General features: G+C 39.7%; 1 protein-coding gene and 1 long non-coding RNA gene across 6 annotated transcripts in view; both read right to left on the bottom strand.

Moving 5' to 3' along the window:
* The window catches only part of LOC117831276, an 85,535-nt gene extending 80,966 nt beyond the window's left edge, over window positions 1-4,569 (bottom strand). The window contains exon 1 of the long non-coding RNA XR_004634966.1: window positions 4,334-4,569. This is a non-coding gene — a long non-coding RNA (uncharacterized LOC117831276). The remainder of the gene's footprint in view (window positions 1-4,333) is intronic.
* Window positions 4,570-6,507: 1,938 nt separating this feature from the next.
* LOC117831382 (formin-binding protein 1) overlaps window positions 6,508-12,667 on the bottom strand; it is a 103,015-nt gene continuing 96,855 nt past the window's right edge. For 3 of the 5 annotated variants that reach the window (XM_034710051.1, XM_034710048.1, XM_034710047.1), the window contains 2 exons: window positions 12,182-12,340; window positions 6,508-10,566 (listed from right to left, as the gene is read on the bottom strand). In XM_034710051.1, the coding sequence (XP_034565942.1) occupies window positions 10,559-10,566; window positions 12,182-12,340 (167 nt within the window). In that variant the 3' untranslated portion in view covers window positions 6,508-10,558. Of the gene's footprint in view, window positions 12,341-12,667 lie in introns of all 5 variants that reach the window. The other 2 variants (XM_034710050.1, XM_034710049.1) reach the window with 2 other exon arrangements.

The raw sequence follows: 12,667 nt of genomic DNA, 5'->3' as shown, positions 1-12,667 counted from the left end.
CGTTTATTCCCTTAAACTAATTTGTTGCTCGATTTATCCCTGTGGCGTGTGTGGCAGATTTAGATGTATTCATTCAGCTCCAGCCCCGATGGTATCAAAAAGAGAAGTATGGAGATCATAAAATGAAAATTAAACATGATTTTAACTATTTTACATCTAATAAGTACATCAACGTCAAGGCTTCAGTGAGAGCTGATTTCACTCTGTTGAAGGATGATATGAGGAACGCATGATTAATAACTGATGTTTCTAAAATATGACATCTTATGGGTAGACAGAGTGTCTCCTCTCCCCTCTCTCAACCAGCTCAGAGCTCCACCATCATGATCATTAATTGGTCACTTGGCAGTGCTTATCAAAGGGTGATGTTATTCTGAACGTAACCTGCTCAGGAGCGGGTTAGGTGTTAAGTTACCATGGTGATCTACCTCTGTATGAAGCAAGCAGCAACGGTCAGTTGAAAATATGCAGCCAGTGCTGAAGTAGAAAATGTTATCTTTTGGGTTTCAGCCCGAGGCTCCAAAGCTCAGGAGAGACCTTCCATGCCCATGTTGAGATGTTCATCTCTACAGCAGAGATAAACATGTTTACAGTCCAGTACATGAAACACTGAATGGCTTGTTTCTCTATCTGTACACTCTGAACAGTGGGTGATGTTTTATTACTTGTTCATTCTGAAGACATACAGTTTACAAGTCCTGCATAATAAGGCATGACAAGGGGTGTGGCTGACTTGACTGACAGGTGGGAATATTATAGCTGTTAGCTGGGAGGGTAAAGGAACGCCTCAGCTCCACCTCTCTGCCTCTTGTATGGTCGATCAAAGTCAGGTTGAGTTGACCTTTTAAATATGATGACTGCCATAATTGAGCTTTAAAGCCCCTCTTCAGAACCCAATGGGCGACGTCACTGAGGCTACGTGGCTACATGTATACAGATGGTTTTAAAACAGATTTTTTTTCTCCACTAAAAAAAAAAAATGTTGTCCACACCAGGAGTGTTTTTTGAATGTTTCTCTGCCTCTACAACAACACAGAAAAAACACCCACATAAGTATGCCAGGCCAGTAGGTGGCGATAACATGTAGCACTTGTAAGGAGCGTCATCTTTGGTTGTAAACAGCGTTCGATAAACTGTATGTAGAGTCACGAAATTAAAGACTATTGGGTGTGATATATTTAGTTATCCTCAAGCCAAGATGGAATGAAGAATTAAAGCCAAATTTCCTTATAAACATGCAGTTAAACCTGACAGTACCAAACAGACATAAACAAATTGGTATCTTGGTGCTTGTGCAACACATAGGAACAACAATTGCCATTGATAAGGTGTGGTAATGAGGTTAGCTTTTCCAAAACTTTTGCTTTTGCTCTCAGTTTATGACAAAACTGAGATTTAGGCATGCTGTTGGCCAAGTGGTCCAAGTGCACGCCCCATATAAGGAGGCTATGGTTCTAGTCGCAGGGTTGACTCCCAGCCTCGGCCATGTGTTGCATGGCTTCCCCTACTCTCCACATTTCTTGTCTCTCTTCAGCTGTCCTATCAATAAAGGCGAAAATAAAAAAAACAGAGATTTAAAAAAACCTCCACCTTGGAAGTCGTGTTTGAAGACCTTGGTTTTTAGTAACCTAAAACTTTGTTTAAATGTTGACGTAAGCCCAACGCAGCGAAAAGAACGATGTTTTCAAAAGTATCCATGTACATGTGCAGGGGCCTCAAACTATGTCCATGTTTTATACAACCTACGGTGAATATTGAACCGCCTTTGTGTAACTGAAGTTACCTCAATGACTCCCAATCCTGCTTTCTGATACAAGCCCAGGTACACTCAACTCAGCTTCATTTAGAAAGCACCTAGAATAATCAAGCAAATGAAATAAATTAATATTAAAAGTTGTTAAAAAGTTGGAAAAGTAAAAAAAAAACAACCCAACTTTTCTGGTTACTTATTAAGAACATCTTAGATATCTCTAAAGAACAATACTCAGTGGAGGAAGCGTAATGATGCATTGCAGCTGTTTAAAAGTACAGCCACATCCTGAAGCTGAAGGCAAAAGATCATTAGTTTGGTTTGTACCTGCCTTGAGTTCCAAACAGCAAATCATTTTAATGAAAACGATGAGCATCTCAAACGTGCTTCAGAGGTGAAACATAGTTAACAGACTTTCTTAAAGGTGTGAACGATCAATCAGAGTCCGGACGACTCGCTCGTGATTCTGCAGGGATTGTTCTCAGACTTCTCTGGGCCTGAAGACAGATGGAGGATCAGTCTGAGGAGGGTTTAATCAGTCCTCAAAGTGAAGTTGGACGGTCTCTCAGAGAGAGTTTGTTACGTTGTGATGACCTGTTCATCTGCAGAACAGATGAAGAAGATACAAAATGGCTTTAGGTGTAGGACGGAGAAGATGTCTCAGTCAGCCAGCTTTGATTTCATTAAAAGTCTGCTTGTTCTTGTGATGTTTTGTCTGCTCCAGCCCTCTTACTCATGTCTGCTCGTCTCTTTCATCCCTCTGGTGTTTATTGCAGCACTTCAAAAGATGCCGCACGTTTGCAAATGTCCTCATAAAGTTTAAATGCTGCAAGAAAGTGAAGTATTCATTCTGCCCTTGTTTGATTAAACAAAAGACGAGGGACGACGGAGGAAATTTTGCCATTCTCAGCTCAATCCCGCAAATAATTTAAATTGATGAGTCGACAGCCGCTGCCAAGTAAACCAATTAAGAAAGCAAAAGTGAAAGCAGCTCAGAATCACGTCTGAGAAGAAGCTCCCTCGCCCCCTCAGGATTCGCTGAAGCAATTCATTTTCTTTAGCTGTTTTGGAGCCGCAGAACAAACAGCGCAGATTGTTGGGTCCAAGGGAGCAAAGGCCAATTAGGCTGTTTGAGAGCGTGCTGGAGGAGGTGAGTGCTGCATCTGCTACACAGCATGCGCCTGCATATTTCTGTGGGGCAACTGGGACTGATCACAGCTGCAGCTCAGTGGGCCAGAATCAATTGGCAACCCAGATCTGTCGGCAGGCCAGATCGATACATGTGACTGCTGCGCTGTCTGACGGCTAAATGCAATCTAACAACTGTAAAGCGGTCAGAGAGAAAAATGACAAGAGAGATACCTCCAGAGAGGCTTTCATTGAGGATAAGAGATACTGTGAAATGCCAAAAGGGAGATGTAAATAAAGGCCATTAGAATTCAAACACTTGGAGCTGTTTGAGTGTGTGTTTGTGTGTGTGTGAGGGGGGGTCTGTGTGTGTGCGTTGAGTCTTTGCATAATTAACTGCCTCTGGAAGTTTTTTCGTGTCAGTCCCTAAAAAAGTGCTGCATTGTCAGAGACAAAATAGAGGGATAAGAAGAGGTGGGGAAAAAAGGAAAGCAAGAATTGGATACTTTCCTGAAGGAAGTAAAGATGGCGATTTGATGGAACGAGGCTGCCATCTGATGGCCAAGAGAGGAACTGCATCCAGATCATACAAATTGTAATCTGCCTCAAACAAGAAATATACAAACTACTATTTTACACAGAAAGATGTCACCACTTTAAACAGGAATTTTCCTTGTCTTATCATTTCTCTTTTAATGTCTTTTATTGTCATGTTAGCTTGCTGTTAATAAAGTTCACCCAGATTTACTGTCAAAAGTGAAGCCTCAAAAAAAAATTATATGCCAGTAAATCATTTAATTTTTTGTATAATGCGGTTTTAAGATGATTTATATAGTTTTATAAACCCTGCATGCGTTCTTCTGAACTGTATTGCAGCTCTGCAGTAAGTATGTATTTTTATTTATGGCTTTTCCACTCAGTCTTAAAGCTTTTAACCTGCTGACAACTATCAACAAGATACAATCAGCAGCACTACTTCTCATTTATTTGGGATAAAAACAAGTGTAATGGGAAAAGGTTGCACATCACTTGTTTTTACATAGATAAACATAACCCATTAAAATAATAAGTAATACCATGTTCCTTTTTAAAAATATTGACTGTATTTTAATATTACTACCTTTATCTGTTTATTACTAATAAGACTGCCTTTAGAGTAGGTGCAAAACATTTGTTTTTAATTGCAGAATTTCTATGGTCAATCACAATTAATTGCATTTTTTAATCCCATGTTTCAGATTTCATCATTTTGGTTTGAAGTCCTTTCAAACACAGGATCAAATGAGCTGATTTTCAAATAAATGCTGCACTGCTTCACAAGTGTGGTCTGAAAAAAACATGACTTAGAGGTAATATTGTGGTTATTTGTATTTTTTTTTTTCATAGGAAAACACTGTTTTGCACAATGCATGCATACAATGTCCTTTTACAGTCAATATAGTGTGCTTGAGTTACCTTTGATGACTTGCTGGTGTCCAGTGATCCCCAGTTAATGCAACAGCATCTGCACTTTTCAGGAGCTCCAGTTTGTTTTTTCTGATTTATACAGGTCCTGTTTGTGTGGAACTATCTCCCCCACTATAATAAGTCATGACTGGTCACATATATTCCAACTTAAGGACGTTTCTGATCAAAGCCACAGGTTTGTTGCAACTTTCGCACTCAAAATCTCAAAACAGAACTCTGCCAGCTGTTGTAATGTGGTTGTTTATTGACATCAGTTTGATTAGCTGCACCTGTGCGCTGAGCTAAGGTGTAAGCTCAGACTCAGTAACTCAGTGATTGTGTACAATGACACAACATGCATATTACATGTGACTGTTCAACTGAGCTGTCTTGGAGTTTTCTTTTAGTGAAATGTGACATTTAAACGTGCAGCAGTGTCATTTTCATTCATTGCAGCAGCAACAGGAACTTAACTACGGTGCGTCGGAAGGGACAAAAAGGCTTAGGATTTAAATAAAATTAAAAAACGCGTTAATTTCGGACCTCATTAACACCACGTTTCACGTGTGAACGCTCACAGCACTACTTTAGAGGGTCACCTTTTTCCTCTGAGTATATATTTATATCAGGGATGTCAAACTCATTTCAGTTCAGGGGCCACATACAGCCCAATTTGATCTCAAGAGGGCCAAACCTGTAAAATCCTAACATATTAACCTATAGAGGACAACTCCAATTTGTTCCCTTTTTTTTTTGTCCAAAAAAGTACATTCTGAAAATTTTCACATTACATGAACTATATCTGTATAAAAACAGCTGTTGTATTTTTCGCCATGATGAGTCTCATAGTTGGGCTAATATTATTTCCTTAATGCACCGAAACCTGCTGTGAACACCATGGCTGTGGGAAGTAGGGGTGCTGAGGGTGCTGGAAAAGGCATCACATAATTTTTTCTGGATGCATAAATAAGTTGAAACAAATACATTAATTAACACAATAAATCAGTTTTTTGTTCCATTGTATTATTTTCTGAAAATGTAATGCCTGAGGAAGATTTGAGAAATATTTATAGCAATTTTAAATAATTATTCATTTTAAAATAACCTGATGCCTGGGCCCTGTGTGTGTGCCTGCTTAAAAACTAAACGTATTTGGATAAGTTCTGTTCAATTCGCTTTACTGCCTTTTGGTCCTGTTTTACCAGGTTTGGCTTGTATGCTCTTTGCTGTACAACGGGGTATGGAAGTTGCAATTTGTGAATTTATAATGAAAAGTTCTCTTGAAAGCTTGTATTCAAACCAGATAAATAAAAATAAAATGTATGTGCGCTATAGCCTATCAGTTGCATAAGTAACCTAAATGCAAAAAGAAAAAAAAATTGCAACTCTTACTACAGCACCCCCAACTTAAAGCCACTTCCCACGGCTCTGGTAAATACACCAAGCATGCAGGTTTCCAATTCACCTGACACAGAGAATGTTATGTTTACAGCAAAAAAACAGATAGATTATCATAATGAAGAGGGTAAAGTTGGCTATTATGGATCCCCCTGCTCCAGCATGAACAGTTTGCTTGCTGGACAGTGTTGTATGCAGGGGTCCAAAAAGTCTACGAATTTCCACCGGATTATGCAAACTGCAAATATTCGTTTTCCTCACTTTGAGAAAAAAAAAGTCAAGTTCATGTGCCCCCTGTCAGCGGTTTGATTGTAGGACAAATTTGAAATAGCAGACACTTTTATTGAAAGATTGCACTTCATGTCTTCTCTGTAATTTCAAAAGTCATCCCGTGGGTTGGATTGGAACCTCTGGCGGGCTGGTTTTGGCCCAAGGGCCGTATGTTTGACACCCCTGATTTATATCAATAAAAAATAAGGGGGAAAAAGCGTGCAGATTAAGAGATAATGAACATAGCGCTCAGATATATGCCTGAGAGATGTGAAGGTGACATTTGGACCATTTGTGCAAAGAGTAATCTTTTAATTAAATCTCTTTAATTAAATCCTTAATCTATATCATAAAACGTGATCCGTCTGCATACATTTTGCGTCCTCATAAACATGGAATTAATAATTGTGTGTAATTACTCCTGCAGTTACCAGTGATAGATTCTGTGCGGTCCTGGCTCTTTATTCTGCCTAAATTCCCAAGAGAAGGAAAACAAAGACACAAATAGCTCCTCATTAACTTTCAGGCATATTTAATTGGCACAGTAAACACAATACAAAGTATTCAGTGCTCCAAAAACACAAGCATGGGCTACCAAATGGAACACAAACAAAAAAGTGCAAAAACACACCATTTGGTAGACCTTTACAAAGGAAAGGAAGTCTTACTTTGCAAAGCAGATAAAGTAATGGTAAGACTCTCAATAGTTAAAATAGATGTTTTTCCTTTTTAAACTTTATTTATATATTCATATATACTCTCTCTAATTCCAACTTGCCGTTTTCCTCTGTACAGGCAGGTTAATCCGGGGCATCAACTAAAAGGTTTGTGGTGGTCTTGCTGCAGAAATCTTGCAGGCAGATGTTTAACGTTAAGCATACTGCTGCCTTGAAAGTGTTGATGTGTGCCTCATTGGGCTTTTTGACTGAACAAAACAAAAGGAGGCATATCGAGCAATGAGTGGTGAAAAAGCAAACATGATACTGATGAGCTTGATTCAACAGGGGGTATGATCAATTCCTTCCATCAAAAGTCCAAACAGTCATACGTTCATCCGTCCTCCGTGTTCATAAAATGCTGCATCAGATGAATATTTAAAAATGGCTTCTTCCACACATGTGTGTCTTTGTTACTCATATTTGCAGTTTAAGCAGAATAAGCTACAACACAGATTTTCCAGCTTTAAAATACTAGGAAATAAAAAGCAAAGAAAGCTGAAAGTCAACTCATCATCATCATCATCATCATATATAAAACAAAAAATGTTAAAATCACGTACATTATGTGCCGTTGAGCAGGAAAAGGGGATCAGTGGACATAATTTCTATCTTCAGATAGTTTCTGATTACAAAAAGTCTCAAATTTGACCCCAAACTTTTGAGATAATCACATCTTAATCCTTTCACCAGCGTCATTCCTTCTCTTAATAAAACCCAGTTAAGGCCCACGACAGGTGATTCTGGGTCACATTTCAGTCACAAACTCACAGGTAAAACGTGGATCACAGTATATCTTCATATACAGTAGACAGTTAAAGTGGACCATCCTTGAAACATCAGGTGTAAAATAGTTTCATACACACATAGGAGCCATTTTTTGTCAAGTTACACTCAAGATGAGAAGTTTATATGCTTACAAAGTTGTATAGCGCTTTAAAGTGTACTTTTGTATTAGCTAAGAAGTGGCAAACATTAGTTGATGAGCAGACAGAGCAGCTAATGTTAGCATTCATCATATTCCTTGATAACATTACCACTGATTGGGAATTGATTATTTAACTATTATGTTAGCCAGGAAGTGGCGAAATGCTATGTTTCAAGGTAAACAACTGATTTTGTAATGACTGCTATATGATAAAGTGTGGTAAGCATCCGCCTGCCTAGCTTACATAACTGTTGTCTACCTAGCTTAGCGTTTTGCTAAGGGAGACACCTCTCCTGTCAAATGTTTAACATTAACACACAGGTATGTTAGCTAGGCAGTGGTTAGCTAATGTCTGAAACAGCTTTAACCCTCCTGTTATGTTTGTTTCTCTGGAACAGCAATAATGGTCCTGGGTCAATATGACCTGGGGCTTATTCAATTATCCAAAAGTGTCAGAACCCAAAAAAAACCCAATACACTTTTGAAAAAAAAATCAAATTTTTAACTCCATTACTAACAATTCAAATCAAGATTTGGTCCATTGGTGTTCTTTAATTCTCACAGATCATGGTTCAATGAGGATAACTCACTCGTTTTTCATTCAAATTAAGCCCTAAATATAAATACAATTGTTTTACATGACATACATTTTTTTTTAATTTTATTGTACATTTAGAATTTTTATTTTTAAGAAGTGATGTTGATAAATTAACACCTCTTCTGTCACATGCTGCCAAGATTTTTAAGCTGCATTTAGCTAGTTTGGAAGGCATTGCCTAAAATAGACTTTAACAAGGGTCAATTTGACCCGCAACATAACAGGAGGGTTAAAATATGGCCCTTCTTTTCATGACTCATTGGGTACAGACGGCTACGTCAAAACTGCTAGTTCAGTTCCTGGCTAACATTACTGTAGGCTATGTAGCGTCACATTTAGCTAGGCATTTAAACCTCTTCTATCAAATGTTTACTATAATACAGTCACAAAAGCTAGTGTTAGCATTCAATCAATTGCTAGCTAGCATTACAGTTAGCATTAGCTTAGCGTGTAACATTCTCAACCAGTACTGATATTTAGAAACAGGTTAAATTCTAACATTAGCTAACGCCTTGTGTTAGCTTAGAGGTATTAAATGTATGGACGGATATTTGTCCAAATTTTGACAACACTGTCGTTAAAGATTATTTCTCAGATGAATCAAGTTTGACCTTATCTTAAATCTACCACATGGAAATAGCACGTAAGCCTCCCACCCTCAGTGACACCTCAGAAAAAATGGCCGCCATGTGAATACGATTTACTTTTTTAGCACACTGTTGCTGCTTGAAATGAGTGTAGGCGTCTCCACAGGGTGATTAACTGTAAACTAACAACAACTTGCATTAGACACTCTGATGAGAAACATACAACACTAACAGTTTTTACTTACTTACATACTGTACTGTGTATTTAACAGTAAAACAAATGCACAAGACCTACCTATGCAAAATAATCATTCAGAAAAACAACATTTCAGGTCCCTATCGTCCTTTTCTGACAGTTTTAGAGATTAAACCGGGGAACAGTGGGAGGAGGAGATCACTCGCTCGCTGTTAAAAACAGGACAACATGCTTTCTCAGACAGAAAAACAAAAAAAAGAGATAAAATGAACCACAGGCACTGAACCCAAACAGTAGCATTCAGGTTAATTCAAACAGTGAGACCAGGCAATGAGGGTTAACTAAACAGAAAGGCTGGACGAAGCTGACCAAACACCCCTCCAACAACACCTTGTTGTTAGCAGAGGGGGGGCGAGGAGGAAGACAGGGCAAGCATGCAGCACACCGCATCGCTGAGAGGCCCCCCCGCCCTGAGCCAAAGCAGCCAAAGGAGCCGCCAGAGAAGGGGGGGGGAGGGACTGTGGAGGTGAGGAAGGGGGGCGGGTGGTCAGAGAGAGGAACAGACACCAGAGACAACAAGACAAGGATTTATAGGACAAGCAATGGTGAGTTGTGCATCATCCATCTTTTTCTCCTCTCGGCTGGTTCAGGATATGTGTGATGGGGGGGGGGGGGTGTGGTGTGGAGAAAAAGGGACACTTTGAAAGTAACACATACAGGCATTCAGATAAGAAACAAACACACAACATGAAACAGAGGCATGTAGCGTTTAGATAGATGATTAGCACCTTCACTTCTTCATTATCCAGTTGGTTGAAACCTGAAAATGTGGATTTTTAGAGGGAAGGTGGAGATGAGAGTTTCAAAGCTCCGGATGTAGGCAGGTGAGCTCAGGGTGGTTGTCTTTAGCAGGAGGAGGAGTTAATGTCTCTCACACACACACACTGCTGCATGAAAGGTGTTTTAAGGTGGACTTTTTTGCTCCTGCTGGTCCCCGTCCTGTCTCTGACCACACCCTTTGCCATGTGTAGGTGTGTGTGTTTGTGTGTGTGTGTGTGTGCAGAGGGGCAGTAAAGTGAGGGTAAAGAGAAGTGGCATAGCCAGGAGGGGGAAAAGGGGGGCGCGTTCAGAGCGAGGAAGCCAACAGCCGCAGTCAAAACTGAGCGCGGTGCAAGCAGAGTTAGTTCCATTAAGAAGCAAAAGCTTTGCTGAAAAAACAAAAAAAAGCAAATTGAATACTGTGGTTGTGACTGCTGTATGGGTGTTAAGAATGGACAAAGGTTATGAGCACTAAATTTAGATGGATTTCTCTTGATTGTTGCTTCACATGGCAGAGTTTCTGCGCAGGAAATGCAACAATCCGGGTAAGTTTTGTTTCATGTTTCTCAAAAAAATTGCGTTCTAATCGGCCGTCTTTCTGTTTTTTTTAGATTGGGGGTCATCTTTCACTTTCTCTCTCTGACTCTGAGCGCGTGAGGAACGTGGTGATGTTTTCTCCGAGGCTGCTTGCCCTGCCATTCCTCAGCCAGCCTCTCACACTTTTAGGAATCTGCAAGTCAAAAAAGGAGGAAAAAACAAACAAACAAACAAACAAACAAAAAAAAAAGTGAAAAAAAAAAAGTTAGAACGCTTTTAGGAGAAAATCCAGTCAAAGACAGACAGCAACCCCAAATATTCAGATATGGAGAGGAGGAGGAAAGAATCCACTGCATGTATGAAAGTACTTTAAAAGAGAAACTCTGCTCTATGTGCATCTTATCCATTTCTATCTGTCTTGAATGCATGTTAGGATTCAACCCCTGTTCTGGCTTGAATGCATGTAAAGATTCAGCCTCTGTTCTTTGTCACAACATGCCAAAAAGTCACATCATGGTACAGTCAAAAACTCCAAAGATGCTGCCTCATGCACCTGATTTCAAACACTCTCTCATAAAACTACAAGATGCACGAAGAGTATCTACAGCACCGACATCCTCAAAGTAGCAACCCCGTGCTGTGCCAGTAACAAGCCACCAAAGCTGATCAAAGGGAAGCTAAACAAAGCCTCATGTAATGAGTTATGAAAGAAATGGTCTCTGAGTTGATGCCAGTCTTTAAAAAAGTAGCACAGAACGTCTCGTTGTTGAAGCCAGGTGGGATGACACACCATGCTTTTTACAGTTCAGACACCCATGCAGAAAAAACAGAAGTCTTTAAAGTCCAGCTCCGTGTGTCGGCTGAGTCTCACCATAGAGCTAAGTCTCACTCCTGTATGCCTCTACCACTGGCCTGGAAAAAAAGGACCAGAACAGGCCAACACTATCATTATCAAAAAGTGGATAAAAAAGAGAAGAAGTTAATTTTAAGAGGATTTAAGTTACTAGATTGATCGATCGTTTCATAAAATGAATCTAATCAGGGAAGGGTCATCAAGTTTTCTTGTTACAGCACTAAATTCATCTACAGCATGCAACTCCTGGGGAATCAGGGGAATACTTTTTATTGTATATTTTATTTTTTGCCTACAAAAATATCCTTTTAATATGTATCTATATTTTACAGCAGATTTAATTACAGTGTCATGATTGCACATCAAGCATGCTTTCCTTTTCAGGTAAAACAAGTGATCGAAAACACACCAGCTTGTGACTCTGATGATTCACTTTTTACTTGATGTTGATACATTCACTCTCTGAGGTTTCTACATTACCGAGTCAAATATTTGATCAATCCAATTACTGATTGAAAGCACACAACAGTAGTTAAAGATCTGATATAATAACAAAAAGAAAACAAGTATAAAAACAAACAAATACTGTGTTTGAAATGTGCATGTGATCATCGTCAGTGTGTGATTAGCTGTGACTGTGGATGCAGCTATTCTTTTAAATGACCACTAGGTGGCACTGCAGTGACTAAGAAGTGAGGAACTAGAAACTTCCTTTCACAGTCGTCTTCTGCAAAAACATCCGTCTTGCTCAGCTTGTGTTCAGTCAGTGTCATTTTTTAAAATTTGTGTTCAGAGCTCAAAAAAACAACATTACATCGTCTGCCACAACCGTCAGAGGCACAATGTACAAATCTGTTTCTCCACAGGACCGGAGACAGCAATTGTGTATGCAGAGGGGCATCATCTCATCTAAGCTAACAGTGACCTTTGCACGGTTAAATGTATGTCATAGCACCTTTGGCATTTGTTTCCAAAAAGACCTCGACGTAGGATGTGGGGACGTATCCTTCCTCGTCTTCGTTCCTGCGCACTCGTGTCCAGCCATCTCCTTTGTCTTCCTCTATGACGTACAACAGCTCGCCCTCTGCAACGGCGATGGTGCCCTCGTTATGACCTGATGGAGGAGGAAGCAGAAGGGAAGGGATGAAGAGGAAAAAAGAGGATGAATGAGTGAATAAGAATTCTTCAATCTGCTAATTATAAGAAAGAAAAAGATGTAACTTCATGTAGACAGAGGGTTTGTGTGTAAATCAGGTGTGCTGACAAGAAAGCAAGACCAGCTGGTGCTTAGTAGGAAAATACAACAATTAGCCTAAAGAGGGAGTAAGGCAAAGGCCATACTAGGCAGAGGCCATCCTTGAAGACCCTCAAAACCTCCTTTTTTCAGAGTTTAGACTTTTGCCAACAGGGAGGAGGTTCACTTACACTAGGAGGGCAAGAT

Source organism: Notolabrus celidotus, chromosome 19, assembly GCF_009762535.1.
Source record: "Notolabrus celidotus isolate fNotCel1 chromosome 19, fNotCel1.pri, whole genome shotgun sequence".
NCBI lineage: Eukaryota > Metazoa > Chordata > Actinopteri > Labriformes > Labridae > Notolabrus > Notolabrus celidotus.
The sequence above is the reverse complement of the archived record's forward strand: the minus strand, read 5'-3'. Positions and strand labels throughout refer to the sequence as shown.